This window comes from Lepidothrix coronata, unplaced genomic scaffold, assembly GCF_001604755.1.
Source record: "Lepidothrix coronata isolate B3197 unplaced genomic scaffold, Lepidothrix_coronata-1.0 Scaffold51, whole genome shotgun sequence".
NCBI lineage: Eukaryota > Metazoa > Chordata > Aves > Passeriformes > Pipridae > Lepidothrix > Lepidothrix coronata.
This window is the reverse complement of record NW_016690231.1, coordinates 4,818,264-4,839,756: the sequence shown is the minus strand read 5'-3', so window position 1 is coordinate 4,839,756 and position 21,493 is coordinate 4,818,264. Positions and strand designations below refer to the sequence as shown.

The window sequence follows — 21,493 nt, the reverse complement described above, 5'->3', positions numbered from 1 at the left end:
AATTCCTCTGGTCCAAGGAAGACCCAGCTCTGTTTTGTCCTTGCCAGACGCTTCAACACTGGCCCCTTTAGTTTTCCTAAGGGCTACCCCGGCTCCTGGTTGGAAGTGAAGAAGGCAAGTGTGGTAGACAAGTACTGACTGGTAGTTAGACAAAAATATCCCTGTGCTTTGGGCTTCTTTTCCACTGAAGTGTGATCCCAGCCCACCCACCCCTAGGTAATATCCAGGCCCAGGTCCCCCAAGACACCGTTTCAGAAATCTGCAATAGTTTAATCAAACTGTACTAAGGCCATTGTTACTTTCATGATTGCACATATTCCTTGCTCTCAAAAGCACAGATATTTTCATTAACACTCAAGGACAGGGTTAAGCTTCCCCCTTCTCATGGTCAGGCAGAGTGGCTGGAGCAACCAACAGCTTCCCAGCACCGACAGCTGCAGCCAGAAAAGCTGACCCTGGATGGCTGAGCAGGCAGCAGGGACAACTGCCAAGAGCTGAGTGACAGCTCAGATGTACCACAGAGTTTTTGCCAAGGCTCATCTCACACAGTCACTGACAGCAAAGAGAGGCAAAGTAACAAGGCTGTGAGCTGGAATGACTGGAGTGCAAGGTCATGGCACAGAACTGGGGCTTTAAAAGTCACCACTGTACTCTCCAAAACATGCAAAGCCTGGAGCAACCCTGGGCAGGCTCCAGGTACCTTCAGAAGAGACATCACTGAGGTGACAGCACCCAGAATTGATTTGCAGTGTAGTCCAGTTACATCAAGTGGCAATAAAACCATAACTGGCTCCAGCACAACTGCCCCATTCAGTGAGAGTAACAGTAGCTTTTAAAAAGATCACTAAATCCCATCCCTGCTACCTACACAAACCTCATTTGTTTTAAAGGCTCCCATTAAAGTGCCTTTTATCCCTAGCAATAGGCAGTTCTAAATTGCAAATAACTTCTCAGATCAGTCAGCAACCACCTTCATTCCTGCTGGCCCACCAGAGAGAGGGGCTGTGGCAAAGGCTGGCCCTTGGGGTCAAGGGTTCTTGGACATTGTGTTGAGAGTCTGGATGAGGTCTCCTGTTCCTGGCGCGGGAGTGGTGTGCAGCCATACTGTCCCGTGGCTTTGCTGTGGTTGTGCAGGGTCTCCACTGAGCTGTCCAGGACAACTTCAGCTTCCAGAGACCTCTGGGGATCCAAAGCAGGCCTCGCCTCCAGCACGGGTGTGTCCCAGTGGGAAGCGTGGCGGGGCTGGTGGCTCAGGATTCGGCATCATCCTGGCTCAGCGTGTCAGCGTCGTGTAGGAGCGGCGTGGTCTCGGAGGAGGGGGGTGGTTTGCTCTGCCTGGTGGGGGGACATGGGCTCTTCTCGGCGGCGGTTCCCTGCAGGGGAGGGACAGAGGTTACGGCGTGCACGCGCCGGTGGCACTGCACTCGCACCTGACAGCGCGTGCCACCACACCCCCACGTGGGCCACGCCCACCCCAAGCCTCTGGAATTTTCCCGTGGCCAACGACCCTTTTCTGAAGGCTTCTTAAATTGAAGGGGTTTGTACCTCCTCCCCCAACAAAACGAAGTAATTTCCATTCCTGCCCACCGACGTCGCTAACACACCCCACCGAGCCCCCAGCCTGAAGAGCTGTGTGGAGGAGATACGGGACAAAGTCAGTGTGCTGTGGGAGGATGATGGAGAGATCTTCTCAGGGACAGAATGGCTTGAAGACCCCCAGACACAACCTGCAGTACACACGGACAGCACTCGTTCCCAGTATAATGGTAGGTGCAGCCTCTGGAGAAGGCGAAGGGTGGGAGCTGGTGCTTCCTGACACCAAGAGGAAGGTTCCTCCTCACCTAAAGGCTTACACCTACAGAATAGGTTCACCCCCCTCAAAGCTGAGGAGGAGTCAGAAACACCTTCAAGCAGATCACGTGGGCCCCTGACCATAAATCATACAAGAACCCCAGGGGGAAGCAGGAATTGACAGAATTGGGTCACTCGCTACTGGTGGGGACAGAGACACCACCTGCCCACCTGACTCATCATCTGGAGACATTTGCTGCTCACTGGGGATTGGGGGGTTGTGGAGGGACTGTGAGGCTTATCTAACCCTTTGACTACTGCCCACTGCTGCTTCAGCGTGAGCACCACTGATACCACCAGGACCACCTGGAAACTATTTGGGCATGGTGTTATTTGACTGAAGATTGGACTTGATGATCGTGGAGGTCTTTTCAACCTTTACTGAGTCTATGATTCTAAAAGTGACTACAGACCTCAGGTGGGGGGGTATACAGCCTGGGCAAAAAAAGTGGTTAATGTTCAAGGACCACCTCCTCAAAGTTCAAGAACCCAACGAGCACCCAAAGCCAGGAAAAAATACCAGCAGGCCTACACGGATGAAACAAGAGCTCCTGGCCAAACACAAATGCAGAAAGGAAGCATATGGAAGGTGGAAGCAGGGACAGGTAACCTGGCAGGAATATAGGGGCACTCTCCCAGCATGCAGGGATGAAGATAGGAAGGCCAGAGCCCAACTGGAATTGAATCCAGCCAAGGATGTCAGAGACAAGAAAGGCTTTTATAAGTACCCAGGTGACAAAAGAAAGAGTAAGGAACATGCAGGCCTGTTCCTGAATGAGGCAGGGGACCCCAGAAACCAGAGGAAAGTCTGGAGCAAGGAAAACACACCCTTGGTGGAAGAGGATGAGGTCAGAGAATACTTAAGTAACCTAGACATACACAAATCCATGGATCCTGATGGGATTAGCAGGCTAATATCACAAGGCCACTCCCCATTATCCTGGCAATGGGGAAAGGGGCCCAAAGACTGAAGGGAAGCAAATGTATCTTCTATCTTGAAGAAAATCAAGAAGGAAGAGCTCAGGAGCTACAGGCCAGTCAGCCTCCCTTCAATCCTTGGGAAGGTGATGGAGCAGCTAATCCTAGGAACCATATCCAGGCATATGAAGGACAAAGAAAGTCATCAGGAGTAGTCAACATGGATTCACCAAGGGGAAATTGTGCTTGACCAACTTGATAGATGTCTGGGATGAAATGACTGGTTTGGTAGATGAGGGGAGAGCAATGGATATCATCTACCTGGACTTCAGGCTTTTGACACTGTCTCCCATAAAAAACCTTATAGGGAAGCTGATGAAGTATGGGCTGGATGAGCAGTGAGGTAGACTGAAAACTGGCTGACAGCCAGGCCCAGAGGGTTATGAGGTCTAGTTGGAGGCCAGTAACCATCAGTGTACACCAGGGGTCAATACTGGGTCCAGTCCTGTGTAACATCTTTATTAATGATCTACAAAAACTGGGAGAGTGGCTGATACACCAAAAGGGATCTCAGTAGGGTGAGAAACGGACTGGAAGGACCCTCATGAGGTTCAACACTTGGGCAAGAACAACCCCATGCACCAGTACATGACAAGGGTCACCCAGCTCTGAAGCAGTTTGGCAGAAAAGGACCTGAGAGTCTCAGGGGACACCAAGCTGAACATGAATGAGCAGTGTGCCTGTGTAGCAAAGGCAGCCAACTGTATCCTGGGCTGCATTGGGAGTGTTGCCAGTAGGTCATGGACGTGATCCTTCCCCTCTGCTCATCACTGGGGAGGCCATAGATGGACTACTGTGTTCAATTCTGGGATTCCCGGGCTAAGAGAGATGGAGCTGCTGGGAGGAGTCCAGCAAACGACCACTAAAGTGATTATAAGACTGGACTGTCTCTTATGTGAGCAAAGGCCAAGAGAACTGGGATTGTTCAGCCTCAAGAATAGAAGGTTCAGGGGGATTTTACCACTGTATACAAGGATCTGAAGGGAGTGTGCAAATACAGAGCCAGGCTCTTCTTGGTCATGTCCAGGAACAGGACAAGAGCCAAGTGGCATGTAAACACAAAATATTCCATATGAACATTAAGAAATACTTTTTTCCTTTTCTTTTTCTGTGAAACTGTAACAATGGGACCAGGTTCCCCTGAGGAATCTCCATCCCTGAAGATATTAAGAGACATCTGGACATGGTCCTGAGCAACCAGCTTTAGGTGACCCTGCTTGGTCGAGATGGTGAACTAGATGACCTCCAGAGGTCCCTTCCAACCTCAATGATTCAGTGGTTTTGTGATCCTGTAATACAAACCCAGATATTTTACACATGACAAATTCCCTCTTGAAAGCCTCTCTGTTGAGGCTCCCTGCATGCAGGGGAAGGGTGACACCCACCAGTTGACTATCTCTGTTACCCCTACGAGTTTTTACCCCATTCAAAAACTTACCTCTGGATCTCAGACACTTGGAAGTGGGGGGAAATAGGCAAGAAAAGATTGGTGGAAACACCAACCTTACATTTCCCCCCGATCCCTGCTGGTATTAGGGCCACAGATCAGGTACACCAGGAGAAACAATAAGAGTATGTGCTTGCAACGTGGTTAAGTGTGAGTATTAAGACATCTAAATTGCCCTGAATAAAGCCATGAGACAACGTTGTTCCATCAAAGCTTGCCAGGAGGGCATGTCTGGTAGATGTGGACAGTAAACGTTTAATTTGATTGGTTTTAAGCAAAGTTTAATCAAATCAGGATGAGAGAAAAGCATGTTACCTTGACTGGGTACCCACCTACAGTCTGGCTTCCCGCAACACCATCCCCTTAACCGGAGGCGGCTTTATGGCAGAGGTGGCCTGGTTGGCCTTATTACTGTCTGAGTTCTTTTTATTGCTACTCCAAAATAGAAAGCATTTTTCCTAGAAGACAATCAGTCTTGTTTATGGTGCACTTGGACACAAATTTCATGAGGGTTCCAATTTTCAGAGGAGATTTGAAAATCACTGTTGAGCTATAATCTAGTTATTAATGAAGATTTCAAAATTTAGATTAAACTAAGTCCTATTTAAGATTTTGGTCAGTGTCAAGCCAGTTTTAAAATGGTCTGTTTGCCTTTTAAATGTGTCACCACAAAGGCTCTAGGCCACAATGGTAAAGGAGAGATACAACGTCCGTGTGTGTTTTACACCTGTACAGTTATGCATTTTTAGAGCTTTGCGTCCAACAGATGCATTTCAAACTGGCTCCACTATAAACTAGACTAAGATTTAAGTGTTTCACAGTACCTCATCTGCACTGGGTTCAGAGCACACTGCTCCCTCCAGAAGCCAGAGGCACACAAGACACTCCAGGGAGGAGCTGGGTTCAGGGAGACCTTCACGCTGGCAGACACGTGAAGGTGCGGACAATGTCCCCGCTCAGGGTCCCCTCTGACACAGCCTGTGACTTCAAGAGGCAGAACTGTGCACGATTAAGCAATCAGCGCCAGATCAGCAACACTTCAATCAAATGAGGAACACACCTTGGCTGCAAATCGCTGTCTTCCAGTTTACGAGCTCTTATCTACTCAATTAGGTGGAGACATTCATGTGTTGTTGTACAGCTTTCTTGGGATTTAAAAGGTTATTGGAGGTCTTTAATCACTTTCCAGGTAGTCAAGCACTTTCTGCAGTTAACATTCAGTTCTAACACTTCATGACAGTTTTGGCTGAGCACAGAAACACAGCTGGCTAACGCCTGGATTTGTGACATTGCACGAGCAGATATTCAGTCGGCTTGAATGAGTTTAAAAATCCAGCTTTTCTCCCTGACCCTTTCTGGCATGGTTAAATCTCTTTGATACCGGGAATTAAGACTTGCACAAAGCAGGGCGAGGAAATGCCAGCTCAGGGCTATGTAAGGTGTTAGAAACAGCTGCCCAGCCCTTTCTCAGACCCGCTGAAATGCAGCAGAGTGTCTGCCTGCCACCGACCACTCACATGTGCTGAAGTGGAGCTGTTCATCCCAGGACCATCCTGGGAGCACAACAAGGGTTTGGCAATGAGCACTGGGCTCCATGCTGGGCCCTAGCAATGCTCCCACCCTGCAGGGAAGTTGTGTGGAGGAACAAGGGGATTTGGGATCATGTGTTTAAGTCACTTAAGCAATTGTAGGCTTGGTTAAAATCCAATTACGTGATACTCCGAGAACTCCAGGGGTATTTAAGGTGGGTTTGCATTAGAGTTTCAGTAAGGACAGTAACAGGAGGCTGAGCAAAGGAAGCCCCTCACACAGGCCTCTTCTTAGTCCACTCTTATCCCAAGCATTGCCTTTTATCCCCACAAGTAGCTCTTCACCTCTGTAGCTTTAGAGCCAGCCTAAGCCATCTGATTGTAATGCAAAACTAAACCAGCTTGCTTTGATATAGGTTAGGGCAGGGAGCTAGATCTCTACTTCAAGAGCTAAAGCTTGTAGAGAGCTTAGTGTTATCAGATCACTGTCATGGAGCCGGAGCCACAGATCTCCACTGAGTGTTTTAGCTCTTTTATATTCTGTCCTGACAGCTCCTCAGCCTCACCCCCACTGCCTGCCCCATCACAGGCCAACTGCTGCCCAGCTGCCAGATCCTGGCAGGCTTCAAAGGTCTGCACTTCTCTGTAAGCCCAGATCCACAAAGGCTCTGAGGGTTTCACTTCCAGAGCTATTTGGAGCACTTTGCCCAGCAACCAAGTGGATTTCAGTGGAAAACAGTATCTGAGCTGGGCTGAGAAGCAGCCACAGTGGCTGCATCTCCTCTGCAAGAACACAGCAACTGCATTTCATCTGTGAACAAGCTGTGCTCAAGTAGCTCCATCCTCTGGAGAAGCCTCTGCTCTAAATGGAAAACTGTTGGGACCCTGCAGAGATGCAGGTTTGTGCAGTGGCACAGACCTGCTGCTGCCTTCTACAGAGGCTGGGTTGATAAACTAGGTTTGTTTCTTCATCAGCTGGCTGAGCTGAGAAATACCTCCTCCTTCATGAAGCCGCTTTCATCACCACTGTGCCCCAAGAAAGCCACAAATGCTCTATGTTATCTATTTGCAGCCCAATTTCCGGGTGGCTGAGGAAGTCCTGCTGCTATCTGCTGGCACCTGGCACCTGGCACCATTAGGAGATTGTTGGTGGCATCAGCCAATGTTTCCTCAGGAACATTAGATTGTCAGCCCAATCTACATCATCTGATTAAGTCTGATTTGACTAACAGCATTTCCTACTAGACATCTGCAGATTCTTACCTTATTCGTTACCATGAGCACAGCTGCTGAGATAATGAGTGGGACACTCAGTCCAAGGAAGATATACTGCAGGTATTCCAGCAGCGATGGGAACAGCACCAGGTTGGTGTAAAACTGGTTTAGGACTGAGCCGTCGATGGATCCGCTCTGCTCAAAAAAGCAGAGTTGTCAGTGGCATTTCCCTCCCATCCAGGGCTGACACACACCAGCTGAACAATTCCTCTCCCACCCCCTCCCAGCCTAAATTAGGGAATTTATGCAAGATTCAGTCAGGCTAGAAGCTTTTACTAAATAGCTGGAGTCAGCTGGACATGCACACAGATGGGGGCTACACTCCCTGGCCCACATTAGTACAGGGATGCTGGCAGCTCTGTCCAAGGCCCTATTTAACCCCACATCTAGGGCAGAGCCAGAGATTTACCAAGTATAGTGCAGGGTTTGTTCAGCTCAGAGGGATTAATGACATAGCCAAGTATTGAAAAGCCTTCTGTTGGTGCTTAATTAGTCTGGCTGGCTTTAAGCTTTATCCAAAGTGGAGTTTCTCCAGCACTGGGTGATGGGGAAGCAGGAGAAGCTCTGCACAATCAGGTCGAGGAAGGCAGCTCACCTCTGCAAACCACAGCAGCGGCAGGACCACTGGCTTAATCTTCCCTGTTTGACTAGGGGGGGAAGAGAATTAAAAACAGAAACACACACTTAGATTTATGGTTGATCAAGCCACAATTAGTGCCATAATACTTCCTAAGGGGATGGGTCTGATAGACTGACAGTGGCCAGGAAACCAGTGTAAGGAGGTGGCAATCCCTGCTGCTTCAATGGGCTGCTCCCACCGTGGGGGACCAGGTCCAAGCTGGGCTTTTCATGCAAGAGCAGAGCTTATGCTTTGATTTGGGATGAACTGCCTGAGGACAGCACTAAGTGCCATCCCAAACCCGGGCTCCGGGGACATGAAACTCAGTGAAGCAGAATGCTGAAGTTCATGTCTCAGTCACCTGGGTGGTAGAATGGGGTGGTGCAGCCAAGTTGGCAGCATGGGGACTGCCTGCAGGTAAGTGCACCTCAGCCAAAGCAGCAAGAGCACACTCCCACCCTTGTGGATACTGAACATCTGGCACCACACAGCTTGGTTAAGAAACCTCCTGTTTGCTTTCATAGAGCTGGAAGTGTCTTTCTGGACACAGACTTCATTGTTAACCCTGCAGGCACAATGTTTGGCCTCTCCATGTTGGAGGTAACACCTGAGAGGCAACACAGCACAAGTGAACAGCTCCTACTTCATCAGGAGGAGCAGTCCATCTATGAGCTGTCTGGTCAGGAACAGGAATACTGTCAGAGCCGAGCAAACAGGCAGCCACACCTGCACTGCTAAAGGATGGCAGCTGGTGGTCACTGGAATGGCTGACATTTCAGCAGGAGCCAGCTGGCTCTGGCCAGTCAGGACAACTGGTCATGGTAAAGCTGTTTCATCTTTGGAGAGAGTAAACTCTGCAGTGGCTCAGCAGCACTTCCTGCTCAGGGAAGGGAGACAGACACTTCTAGAAGGTGACTACTTACATTATGCCAGACACCTGCTTTATGTACAGGTTCAGCTGGAGCTTGATAGAGCAATTCATGGGGATGCCCGTCATCTGCACAGGAAGACACCAACCAGTTAATCAATAACCTCTAAGCGACTTTGTAGGAACCAACAGATCCTGTCCAGCAATACCCCAAGACCATGAAAACATCACACTTCAAAGCCGGGTCTTGTTGGCACCCATTAAGGCAGTGGTTTCTCATGACTCTGCAGTTTTGCAACACATTTTTACAAGCAAAGAATTTTTGTTGGACTGTCCCTGTTTTACTCAGCAGACTGCAGCTAGATAAGAACATATTTAACTTTACTTTTATCAGTAGATGTTTGATACTGTAATAAACTTAATTAGATTTTCATAACTGCGATAAGAAAAGCAGTCAGAACCCAGTGTGCAGATAAGACACACAGTTTACCTGCCTCAAGAGGGGAAATTGGCTTTTAGCTTGAGCAAACATCACTGAACGTTTGGAAAAACTGACCATACACAACAGAGGCTGTGGGTGGAAAATCCCAAAGTCCCCTCCCCATCAGCAGCTGGGACAACACCACCTCAGGATGCCCCAACTCATGCCCCCTGGAGCGGTGACTTCACCCTTACGCTGTGGATGTGGGGAGTGTGACACAGCAGCAGACCAGGGCAAAAGCAGCCATTTCGATGGGCAGGTTAAGAGACTGGAAGAAGCTAGACCAAAAATTGGTGGTGCCAGCTTGAGCCACAGCATGATCTGCAGCCTTTGGCAGCCAGTTTCTCATGGCAATACGTGTTTGCAGATTTGGGGCATAGGTGGGCTGCTGCCAGATACACCTCCTGGTGTTATAGACCTGAGTCAGTAGAAAGAACTTGATTGCGCTTATCGAAACAATTACGCTTATAATTAGTCCTGCAATTCCCCAGAAGCCAGGCTAATTACTTAGTTAGTTTATGGCTTTGACATTTTTATCTGCACATGTCCTCACCAGTCTTTGCACTATGGAACCTGCTCAAATCAATGCCATGAGAGCAGAGTGTGGCCACCACTCAGCTGATGGCAGGCTCCCTTCCCCTGCCTGGGCTGGCCTGTGGGGAGATGGGAGGACCCCAATGGGTTCACTTACGGGGTGCACATCCAGGAAAAGTGCATGCTGGTCCTTGCTGGGGTTCAGGCCCACGACGGCATTCACCAGGGAAGGGTCGGCGTTGTAGAAGTGAGGGTGGGAAATGAACATTGGTGCATCTAGATGAGATCAAAGGCATCTTAAGATCCTCCACACCCACCTGGAACACTTTGTTGAGGTTTCTAAGCCTTTGCATTACCTGTTCTGAACAGGCTTTTATCCCTTTCTCCTCCCGACCAGAAGGCTCCTTCCCTTCCCTCCCCACAGGTTATCCCATTGCCCTGAGAGGATTAAAACCAGCCACCCTCTCCTACCATGCACTGATCAATGCTGTGGTAACTCGCTGTTCCCAGATGCAGGTCAGGACACTAAGTTTGGATTCTTGCTCCTGGGTGACCCACACTTAGTATTCAAAGCCAACATTTAATTTGCAGTTACATGAGCTGCCTCTTCCTCACTCCCCTGCCTGCTCCCCACCCCAGCTCCCACTGTATCCTTGGGCATTCCCACAAACACCACGCTGTCCTAGGGCCAGGGACCAAAGGAACTTTGGGCACAAGGGTTTGCCTTCCTTCCCTCCTTGCTGAGGTGCCTGTGGAGTGCGTGCAGAGCCCAGCAGCACCTTTCAGCACTCGGGCAGACACCAGAGCCGGTTTTCCAGACAGCCAAGCTTGTATTGTCTCAAATTTAATATCGGTACGGCAGGGACAGACGGGACAAAAGGACTTACTGAGCCTACAGGTGCTGACGTTCTGGATGCCAGACTGCATGCAGGGGCAGAAGCCCTCGTTGGGTGGATAGTCTGTGCCATTGGCAAAGAGGGTTTTCGGCGCCACGAAGCGATAGGTGGGAACACCCTTGAACTTCCCGGACTGCTCGTACACCAGTGTCATGGATCTGGGTTTCGGTGGAGAAGGATCGGAATTAGCCAGCATGATCCCAGCTCAGAATTGGGTTCTTATCTTGGCTGGATAAGATGCAGTTGCAATGTAACTTAGACTTTGAGATCAAGATAAACCCTCAGAGCAGTGCTTGGGATGGGGAATGAATATTTAAGCTTTTTGCTTTCCATGTTTTAAGCACAGATAAAGGGCTGGTCAGGACTAGCTACGGAGAGAAACCACAGGCTTATAAATCTGTTTGCTGTATCCAGGTGAGATTTGTTTAAAAGGCATGTAGTAATCCCCAGGGCAGCTCTCCAAGAGATAATACCACTTTGTGCAAGCCTTGGCTCTGAGGTGCTCCATTACAGGGGATGGACACTGCATAAATCTCTTTTGAAGCCCAACTCCAGCCATTGTCAGGGGAGTGGAAAATTTTACCACATGACACGGCCAGATTTTTTTTCTTGCTACAATAGGCTATTGATGTTACACTGCAGTATTGCTACCAGCTGGCCAGGATCGATGCAAGTTTCCAGGATAAAAGTTTGCTCCCTTCACACTTGATTGAGGCTTGCAGGGATCACAGAATGGGTAAGGGGTCACAGAAGGGACCCAAGACAGCCTGGGCCTGCCAAGGGGATGCTCATGCCTACAGATGCCTTCTGACACCAGGACTAAGGATTCAGGGCATGTCGAGTACTTACACTCATGCCTCTTGGCTCTGCTCACCTTCCAGCAGGGAGGCAGAAGCTGCTGTAGCACATCACCAGGGTAAAACCTTGCTTACCCTGCAGGGATAACCAGGTAGTTGCACCTCAGCATCAATCAGCTGCACAGGAGATGAGCCCTGCCTGTCCTGCAGCAAGGCAGATACACTTTTAGTCTATCAGCTGAGGTTTGTGACTCCGGATGAACACAGAGACTGAGGCAGAAGTCTGGGGAGAAGACACAGCACTGCCCAGTGAAGAGGCTGAGCCACTTCCCCCACAGCTCTGCCTGGCAGGACCCTCCTATGCTAACAGGAAACCAAGTTTGGTGTCCTCCACTTCACTGGAAGCATGCTCTGTTTTCTAGAGATTTCTGTAGTTTTACAGAAACAGGTATGTGTATTTAAACTTTGGTTACAGGTAAACTTCCCTGTAAGTTCCTAGCTCCAGGTCGCTTCAGTGTTTGCTGATGTCCCTTGTGCAGAGGAATTCCTGTACTATTGCTTGGCTCAGCTGCCTTTGTTTGTTCACCGAAGAGGTCATTGTTCCCTATTCAACATGCTGCTTGTTTTGCAGCACTATCTACAGAGCCAGAGTTAACCTTAGCTTCCCCAAGCTGAGCACGGGGTTTTTGTGCCTGCTTGCCCTCCTTCCAGCCTCAGGTATACACACACGGGGTGGCTCTGCAGGGTACTTTAGTCCCTGTGTGATCAGCTAAGGTCAGGGTGTCTTATACAGGACAGGCAAGCAGTGCATCACCCAGGCAGGAAAAAAAAAAAGAAAAAACCCCAAAAACTAAGAGAGACGTGAAATAGTGGCACAAGTTCCCCTCTGACATAATTTCTACAAGGGTTTAGTCAGCTAAAAAAGTTCCGCAAACAGTTACAGCTGCATTTCCTCCTGACAACCCCTACTTCTCCCTCTCGCTGCCCACATCTTATCTAGACTGGTTATTTTCTACTGATTCAACGCGGGCAAGTTGGACTCCTCCGGTGATCTGGGAGGTATTTATGGACACCACAAGATGCTGATAATCAGACAACTGCGCTGTTTGCTAAGCTCAGATACTGCAACCCCGAACTGCAGCTGAACTTTAACTACAGAGTCGAGTCCTGAGGCCTCTGCGTCATTGCACAGGTACTCTGTGTGCACAGGATGAGTGCAGCGTGTCCTGACACCTGCACAGGGACGGGCTGGCAGCTGAGGCCTCACCTGCAGGCATCAGGGCTGTAGAACTCCAGCGAGGTCGGGGGCATGAACGGTGGCCACATCTCCCCCGACGTCCCATTGATCATGTTGCACTCGCTGCTCCGCCAGTAGTTCACCTGTGGGACAGGTGGAGAGAGAAGGGCTCAGAAGGGTGAGCTTGCTGGAGTTGGCTTCCACCCCTGCATGGGACATCCACCACCCTGCACTGCCTCCACAGCAGCTCGAGAGCGCAACACCAAAGAACATCAAAGATCCTTCCCATCTTAAAGGTCTTTTCCAACCTCAGTGATTCCATCAGTCAAACGTCTGCCCAATTAACAGAGAAAATATCCACCACCCATTGTGTTTGATGTGTAGATTCAGTTGATTGTAGTTAGGAGTGATATTCCACAGGGAAGAATAAAGCATCCCTTTAACAAGGGTATTTAAATACCTTAAACACAGGCCACAGGGGCCTGGGACTTCAACCATTAGAGGCAACCAGCTCCAACAGCATTTCAAGGGAGTCCAAGTGACACCCATGAGAAGCTGAATTTAATGCTTCCTTACAAGCCCCTTGCCACATGGCTGCCTCCTGGCAACTTCCTAGAACAGAAGTTGCAGCAGTTTAAGTCCTGTAGAAACTTGTCTTCAAACCTATGACCCAGAGACAAGAGCTCCTAGAACTTTCAGTTTATCTTAGTTTATCTCAGGCATTGCCCCTGTATTAAAGGTTTGCCGCCTGGTACTTACCTTCTTTAGCCCATTCCATGAATCCACCATGTGAACTTGACTGATGTTCTTCATGCCCGTGTTCACTGTGAACAATCCTGAATTGGAGTTGTTAAACTGCAGAGAGAAGACTTTTTAATCCACTACACACAGCAGGACTGCAACACGTTACTGACTCTGTGTGCTTCACCAGCTCTAGGGGTGCTTCACATACTGCCAGCTAATTAACTTCTGCTTATTTCAGTTAAGGGCCTGAGCTACCCCCAAGACCACTACTGCTGTGATTTTAGCATTCCCAACCAACACTTTACTCACCTCTATAAACAAGCCAAACTTCCCCTTGAAAGGAATCAGACCAGGAACAAGTGTATTTATTGTGTCTATAAGAGGGTCTTCGTACCCCCACATGATCTCCCCCACCGTCCGGTTCATGAACGCCTCCTGTTTCATGCCAGCCAGGGCTCCACTCAGTAAAAGCTTCACAAAATTTGGCAGTTTTTCCATCATTACAGCTGCTCCCTGGAAAAGAAAAGAAACCTCTGCAATGAGAGCCTCATCTTTACCAGACAAGCATAATCTTTGGTGCTCAGCAAGATCCTTCTGCTGCTCCATCTATAGCCCCAGAGAAATCCATTGGACAGACTGAGGTTCTTCATTTATTCCCAGTTTGGGAAGAAAGAGGTTGAGGGTTCACAGGCTTCATTTCCCCACAGGATGCTCAGGGGAGGTTTCATACTCAAGCCCAGTTGCTTTGCCAGCCTCTCTGGTTTTGGAACATGCACACACTGGTTTTGGAAGAGTAAGCGCAACACAACTAACAATCAGAAAGAAAATTGCGTTTTATTAGTTTTACACTCAAGGCTCATCATTGCTTGATGAGCCTTAAGCCCTACAAGAAAGTAAACTTTGATTTAGCATTAGGCTTCACCACCCTCCCCGCAAGCTCAGAAGTTGGAACCCATCCAGGGAGCAAGCACTTACCATCATCAAAATGTTTGGCACGACGACATAGTCTTCTTCAGTGCCATTGGACATGTCTGGCTGGAAGAAAAGGTTACGGTACTCCAGGAAGGAAACAGTGTCATTGTCATGGAACGTGATGTTTGTTTTATACCTGTACTCCCTGCAAAGAGATGAAAGAAGTCATGGGAACCTTCCCCCAGGCAGAGCCCCTGCAGTCCCTTTGGAGCAAGGATGGGCTGCACCGGCCTGGGCTTGTGGAGGAGACCGAACCCCAGGGAGAAACCACAGGGAAGAGGTATCAGCCTCCACCCCAATCAGAGTTAGGGTCTAGCAGGAGGGATGGAAGTCCAGGTGCAAGGCATCCCTGAGAGACTGGATTCTTGCAGACACAAGGTGTTCTTTCCCAACTCAAGACCCAGCCCACAAGAAGTTTGAGACAAAAGCGTAAATCTCCTGTCACTTTGCTTACAGCCGTCGAAAAGCCCAGCCGCATCAAAGAGGTGCCCAGACATGCAGAGCCACACCAAACTACACACTAAAACCAACCTGCAAACAGGAGACTACCAGCCAAGATGCCACAGGACCACCAGTAAGCCCATACTGATTTGCTCCCAAGCTCCCTGACAGCTTCCAGGTTCAGGGCAGCACAGCATTGTGGCCCTCCTCCTGCTCCTCAGGGCTGCAGGCCATCCAACTCCTGCACGCTGCCCAGTGCTCTTGGACTTTACCCCACACCACAGGGGCAGTCCAATCTCATGGAGGCTGCTATGCCCTGCCATAGCATGAGGTTGTCCCCAACACCATGAGCCTGTCACAGCTCCTGAAGGAACTGAAGCTCAACCCACCAGCAAAAACAAAGTCCTTTACTGTGGAGCCTCTATTTTACAGCCCACATTAGGGAAGGGCACTAATCTTGCTCAGTGGGAACACAAGGACACTAATAAGCTTTGCCCCTTTGTTTATTCTGATTTACAATAAGTGAAGCCTTTTCCCCAAGCCAAGTGACTGATTGGATCACAACATACAGAACCCACATGGTATGACCTGGCAAGCCCAGATGAAACAAGGGCATATACATACTGCCAGGTTTCCCCCCAGCACTGGTCAGCTTTGGATTAATCAGTAATCTTTCCACATGAGCTTGCTTAGCCTGCTGACTTAACCTTGCCACATTAGAGTAGGCACTAATGTGTCAAATATGACTACTGATGGGTAAATTCACACTCTCAACTCAGCATCAACCATCACTTCATGTTTCAGGTGCAGAGCATGGGACTTCAGCCACCATCCTCAGCCACGGCAAATAGGTCTGACCAAGTTTTAGTGGTCTGTACTGGTTCTCATGACCAGAACGCTCATGTTAAGCAGATTCTGGGTCTCATATTAGATAAGGACCCATGAAGTTTGATATTGAGGTGACTCTAGCTCCAGAGCTGGACTCTTAAATGCACAGTGAAGATGAAACAAGTACACTCTGAAGATGAGGGTCACTCACCACCACACCAACACCCCTCATGCCTATGTTTGGACCTTATCAGCCCAGGTCTGGCTGTCCAGCAGGCCCCAGCACAGGACTGAGCTCTACAACACAGTGAAGAAGAGATCAGTTTTACCACCCCAGCGGCCAGGGGTCCTACTGGTGGCTTTAGCAAGATCAGAGCAATTAGAGCACATTTGGGTCACTTTAAAACCCTGTGCCACTGGACTCACACCAAGTATGCAGCGCCGTGCCCTCCTGCCAGAGGAGTCAGCCAGCAGCTGAGCTGGACCACAAGTGGTCCCTGACCTGTACACGTAGGGTCCACGCTGGGTCAGCACCGGCTTCGCTCCCTGGAGAACTTGCTTGGGGTTCAGCACTTCGAAGAAGTGCACAGACAAGTAGAAAGGAACAGGAACGACTTTCCACATGTTGAAAGAGATGCTGCTGGGGTCGATCCTGACGTTCTGTAAGGGGAGAGAAAAAAAAAAAAAGAGAGAAAAAAGAAGTGAAAAAAGGAGCAAGAAGAGACAACTTTTGGGCTCCGTGGCTGCAGATGAGCATATCCACCCTCAGCTCCATGTAAGGCCCAGCTGAAGGCAACAGTTCCTGCAGAGGCTCTCTGGAGAATCCAGGTGGGCAGACTGAAACTGAACTAATCTGAACTGAGAACTTTTACATATGCAGAAACATCAAGTTTATGCTACAGGATGCCTGTTGGCTTATTTATTCAGGCTCCATTTTACAGATTCTACCCACAGGATTTGAGAATTCTTTTGATGTGCTGGAGACCCACTCCGCACTAGACAAACCAGCACTGAATTATTCACACCTCTGCATGTTTAATTTGCTTGGCAGAACAACCTTGCCCCAAAGGCCTTTGCTTATGGGTTTGGCAGCTCCACACAGCCAGGAGGCAAGGGCTGGGAGAAGTGACAGCTATCCTCACAACCGTTTGGATACCAGCAGGAAGAGCCCATTAGATTCCCAGAAGATGGAGAATTGGGATGGCAACCGAGCTGTGTCCTAACAGCACAGGACACCTCTGATTCCTCTCAGCTGCCATCCTGCATTGACTCAGAGTTGATCATGAAGCAGGTCAAAGACAACACACAATTGTGTTTGCACATCATTGTCCTATTTGCTGTGAAATGACTGCAGGAGCTCGAAGACAACTTAAGCCCTCCTCAGCTCAGGAGCTGGCATCTGCATACACCTGCCTCCACTCCCTCCTTGCCTTCGGGGTAGGGGGGGCTGCATTAGGGGTAACAGCCTGTTCCTTCTTGAACATGTACTTTGGGTGTGTTCCACCATAATCTTTTCTTCTGCAGGCACAAATCCTTGCCCTGGTTAGTTAAGTCAGTCAGCTTATGGAAGTGGGGTTGATCCACTAACTGCTGAAGGCATGTGGGCTTATCACAGTGCAGCTTTATCACAGTGCAGCTCAGCAACCCCTCAACAGCTCTCCTGCTCTGGAGCAACTTGATCTGACAGGGCACGTATTTGTTGGCACAGGGCATTGAGACAGAAGGCTGCCAGAGGCCTCCCCACAACACCCCATCTTTCTTTAGTCATTTCATGACAAGGCTGGGCTACCCACAAGCAGCAGGGCTCTGCAAGCCCCTCATCCAAGCCCTACCCCTAAGCAGACACCTCCACGGTGCAGTGTAATCCACCTAACCCAGCAAACCCTTCCCACCTCCACTTCCATGCCCACATGCTGCTGGACAAGGGCCTCCATCCTGCTAGCCTGAAGGATTTCAGGGCAAAGAAGCAGTGATAGGACAATTTTTTATTTACTCTGCTTTACAATCCTGATTCCCAAGTGTTCAGCCAAGCATGATCAGGAGCATCTGGTTTCCTTTACTTGTTTGTTCTGTCTTGCACTCCCTGAATCACCTGTTGCATATGCATTTATTTATGTAATATGTACCCAGTCAGCACCCAGGACCTTTGAGCATCCCAGCTCAAGGCTGCCTGTCCCAGCCCCCTCCCTTCTGGGCACAGGAGCTCAAGGTGCTCCATAGGTGCTGCTAAGTAATATCCACTGACAGGGTAGCTTTGGAATTAAGCTACTTGTAGGTCAAAACAAACACGGTCATATGCCTGAAATAAAAATAAAGTACTTGTCAACTTAGATAAAATAGAGTATTTGTCAACTTAGATGGGTTATAAAGTGTCACTGGGATGTCTGATCCCTTCTAACCAGGATGATCCTTGTTCCTGAGGAACTAAAGGGAACTGGTTACTGCCCATTGGCTCCAGACAGGACCAGAAGAGCAGCAGCTCCACCGCAATGCCCAAATCCTGCTTCTCCAGGAGGGAGGTTTCAGCCACCCTGATCAGCAAAACCGAGAGTCAAGGTTTCCCCTGCAGACTGAGAGGAGCAATCACATTGGGCGTCGGTCAGACTTCACCCTGCACCTCCTCTCACCACCCTCCTCCTCACCCTGCTAGAACAGCGAGGACAGGGCTGTCAGCCCACTCCCAGCCTTCAGCCAGGACAGCACCAGAGCTCCCAGGTGCAGCAGCAACGGGTGGCAGAGGGATGAGCTGATGCAGCCTCACTGTGTTCAGGCTCATACCTTGTAAGCAAGTCTGTGGCATTCCAGATGCTTCCAGAGAAGCAATATCCCCAGGGTTTGCATGGCCAACACCACAGGCAGCCCAATTTAGATTCAGTTTCTACAGCTGGGCCAGGAGATAGGCTCCAAGTTCCCTGTTTCTACTGTGTCTTCTCCTGCAGATTTTACCCAAAGATATCCTTGAAACTACCACCTCTTTGTAACCAAGCGCTTTTCCATCAGGAATCCCCATCCTGACAGAGCTTAGGAAGCCAGCATGGGCAAACAAGCCTTCACCTGCCCAAGACCAGCCCTTTAAGCTTCCCTCACCCAGACTACTCTGAAGACCAACCCAAGAGTTTCAGTGAGCCCCTGGATACTTCTCACCACCCATCATCACTCAGTTATGAGGCTTAATGTGAAATGGAAAAAGTAAGAGCTCAGGGCCATTTTGGGTCATTTTGAAGATGTGGAGACCAGTGCTTGAGATGAAGGGAGGAGAAACAAGAGTTGGTCTTTTCCTCATCTTCTGCTCTCATTGCAAATTATTAGGATTTAGCTAATTAGGTTGAAAGAATCAGGATTAGCTAAAAAGAGGGCAGAAAGGTTTTTGGGGGAAAAAAAAAAAAGAAAAAGAAAAAAGTAATTTCTGTTCTGCAGGGGCCATCCAGCCTTTTATTTGCAGGTACCAGCTCCTGATGTCCATGAAACTGAACAAAGATTTTTCTACCATTTAATCCACAGGACTGCTTGGCTCTGCCCAGACAGCAGCACTTCCAGGGGATATGTTTAAGTAGGTCATTTTCGGCGGAGACTTTGCATCACATGCAATGACAGCCATTGGCTGTTTGTTCACCTCTTTCGTCAGAAGCCCATTTTCAGGGGCTGACCTGGGTAGGTGGAAGCTTGGAGAAAGGCTCAGGCAAGTGGTACATCTGCTTTGGACAGCAAGAAAACAGTTTGGCTAAATAAGCTCCACATTACAGCAGGATAACTGGGGTCCTGGCAGCAGGGACAGGAGTGTTGGTTCACAAGAAGTGCAGCAGTTACTGAACAGACCAACAACTCCATCCACAGACCCACACTGTGGGGGACAAACCCTCTTCAGCCACAGGACCTCTCTTGGGGATAAGACAGGTCTTCTGAGAAGCAACTCTTTAGGTTTTCAGTCTAGGGGAGAGGACTCAGAGGCTGCTCAGAAGCTGCCCAAGGCTCCTTCCAAGTGCTACTGTGCATCATTTATCCTGTTTCCACTCGTGAAAGCATCACACCAGAGTACACTGAGACTGATAGTCTGCCCATCTACTTATGAAAGGAACAACTGGTGCTGCAGGTAGAGACAGGAGGGATGGGAGGAAGGGCTGGTGGCCAGGGCGATGCTCAGCCCAGCACTGGGTGCCCAGCCAATTCCAGGGATGCAAAGAGCCCTCGTTAATCAAGGGTGGGAACCTGCTCATTCCGGGCACGTTTGCCGTCGCCAGGAGTGAAATACCCCAGGGGTGGAATATCCCAAGCACGGATTTAGAGTAAGATCCTGAGGCTGCTCGGGATTGCAGCTGCGATACTGTCACCTCCAGGGCTCGGCTGCCTCACGCTCTCGGGACCGCACTGCATAAAGGAAACGTGCCCACACACCAGCCAGCACCGCACCAGCTCCAACACACCACGCTCCGCACCAGCGCCGACCCTGCATCCCGCACCGCCACCGACACACCCTGCTCCGCACCAGCACCGACCCTGCATCCCGCACCGGTACACCCCGCTCCGCACCGACACCGAAGCTGCCCACGGCTCCTTCCGAGTGCTACTGCACATCATTTGTCCTGTTTCCACTTGTGAAAGCATCACACCTGCATCCCGCACCGTCTCCAACACACCCCCTGCTCCGCACCGTCACCGCCACCGACCCTGCATCATCCCGCACCGACACCGAGCCCCCGCACCACTTCCAGCACACCCCGCTCCGCACCGCCACCGACCCTGCATCCCGCACCTCTCACCGGACGCGGACCAGCCCCACACCGATGCCCTGGCCACGCACCGGCTCCGACACGCACAGCCCGCTCCGCACCCCCGCATCCCGCCGCGCCCCTCCCGAGCCCCCCGGCCCTGCTGACCTTGATGACCTGCTCCCTGATGATGAGAGGCCCCACGATCATCAGGCAGCCTCCCACGAGGGCGCAGGCCGCCCCGGCCAGCCCCAGTCCCACCGAGAGCCTGCGCCGGGTGGGGGCCATGGCGAGGGGGAGGTGCGAGCGGAAGCGGAGCCGAGCCAGGAGCGGGTCCCGCCGCCGCGGCCCCTTTATGGCCCCGCGGCCCGGCCCGGCCCGGCCCGGCCCGGCGGAGGGGGCGGGGCCAGCAGGGAGGGGGCGGAGCCAGCAGGGAGGGGGCGGGGCCCAGCGGGAAAGGGGCGGTGTCAGTCGCGCCAGGCCACGCCCCCTCTCTCCGGCGGCGGGACGGGAGCAGAACCCGGGAATGGTGCGATCGTGAACACGTGTGTGAGCACGGAAAAATAGGAAAATAGGTAAAATAGACAGAGATATACAATATGTACGTAGATAAAATATCGTTCAATCATACAATGGTTTGGGTTGGAAGGGACCTTGAAGATCACCTCATTCCACCCCCCCTGCCATGGGTAGGGACACCTTCCACTAGGTCAGCTCAGAGATTCATGCAACCTGGCCTTGAACACTTCCAGGGATGGGGCATCCACAGCTTCTCTGAGCAGCCTGTTCCAGTGCCTCACCACGCTCACAGTAAAGATTTTTTCCTAATATCTGGTGTAAGCCTACTCTCTTTCAGTTTGAAGCTGTTCCCCCTTGTCCTGTCACTACATGCTCTTGTAAATAGATAAAAAAACATAAACATGTATGTATGTGTTCATGAGTGTATATATATATATGTATAGTATAAGTGTATATATATATAGTAGTGGCCCAGACTACTCCCATGAGCGTCTGGGTCCCTCCATGACTGCTGTGCTGGCAGGTTGGGGAGCTGCAAGCCTGTTGTCACAGCTGGTATTGGGTGTCTTGGGAAAGGGGGCATGGCACACAGACAGCCCAGCAATCAAGCAGAACCCAAGGCTCAACCCCAGGCTCTCCTTGAAGAGAAAACATCCATCACCTCTTAACCCACCATGTTTGCCCAAGGAATTGGGTTTTTTGTCTATCTTGCGTGTCTAAAATGTCCCTGAATAAAAGCCTCGATGAAACTCATCCCTAGAAGTGTCTAGA

General features: G+C 50.2%; 2 protein-coding genes across 5 annotated transcripts in view; both read right to left on the bottom strand.

The window, feature by feature from the left end:
- Positions 1-249: 249 nt before the first annotated feature.
- Positions 250-20,532, bottom strand: SCARB1 (scavenger receptor class B member 1). 2 transcript variants are annotated; one of them, XM_017815524.1, is made up of 12 exons: positions 20,372-20,529; positions 16,000-16,157; positions 14,232-14,373; positions 13,566-13,769; positions 13,272-13,367; positions 12,543-12,655; positions 10,470-10,636; positions 9,740-9,858; positions 8,623-8,696; positions 7,676-7,727; positions 7,069-7,215; positions 250-1,373 (listed from the first exon to the last, which is right to left on the bottom strand). In XM_017815524.1, the coding sequence occupies exons 1-12, from the start codon at positions 20,489-20,491 to the stop codon at positions 1,251-1,253; spliced, it is 1,515 nt and encodes a 504-aa protein (XP_017671013.1). In that variant the 5' UTR covers positions 20,492-20,529; the 3' UTR covers positions 250-1,250. The 2 variants fall into 2 exon arrangements, with proteins under 2 accessions (XP_017671013.1, XP_017671012.1); XM_017815523.1 differs by lacking the exon at positions 250-1,373 and adding an exon at positions 1,428-4,734 and having other exon boundaries at positions 20,372-20,532.
- Positions 6,221-21,493, bottom strand: part of UBC (ubiquitin C) — a 19,016-nt gene continuing 3,743 nt past the window's right edge. For 2 of the 3 annotated variants that reach the window (XM_017815525.1, XM_017815527.1), the window contains exons 3-4: positions 17,578-17,580; positions 6,268-6,443 (exon numbers count right to left, since the gene is read on the bottom strand). In XM_017815525.1, coding sequence (XP_017671014.1) covers positions 6,283-6,443; positions 17,578-17,580 — 164 coding nt within the window. In that variant the 3' untranslated portion in view covers positions 6,268-6,282. Of the gene's footprint in view, positions 6,244-6,267; positions 6,444-17,577; positions 17,581-21,472; positions 21,479-21,493 lie in introns of those variants that run through there. The other variant, XM_017815528.1, reaches the window with a different exon arrangement.

Coding starts and splice junctions, on each gene's coding strand:
- SCARB1 (XM_017815523.1), bottom strand. CDS start 20,491: ATGGCCCCCACCCGGCGCAGGCTCTCGGTGGGACTGGGGCTGGCCGGG. Junction 12,656..13,271: donor CATGGAATGGGCTAAAGAAG/GTAAGTACCAGG, acceptor CCTGTCCCACAG/GTGAACTACTGGCGGAGCAG. Junction 7,728..8,622: donor AAGCAGGTGTCTGGCATAAT/GTAAGTAGTCAC, acceptor TTCCCCCCCTAG/TCAAACAGGGAAGATTAAGC.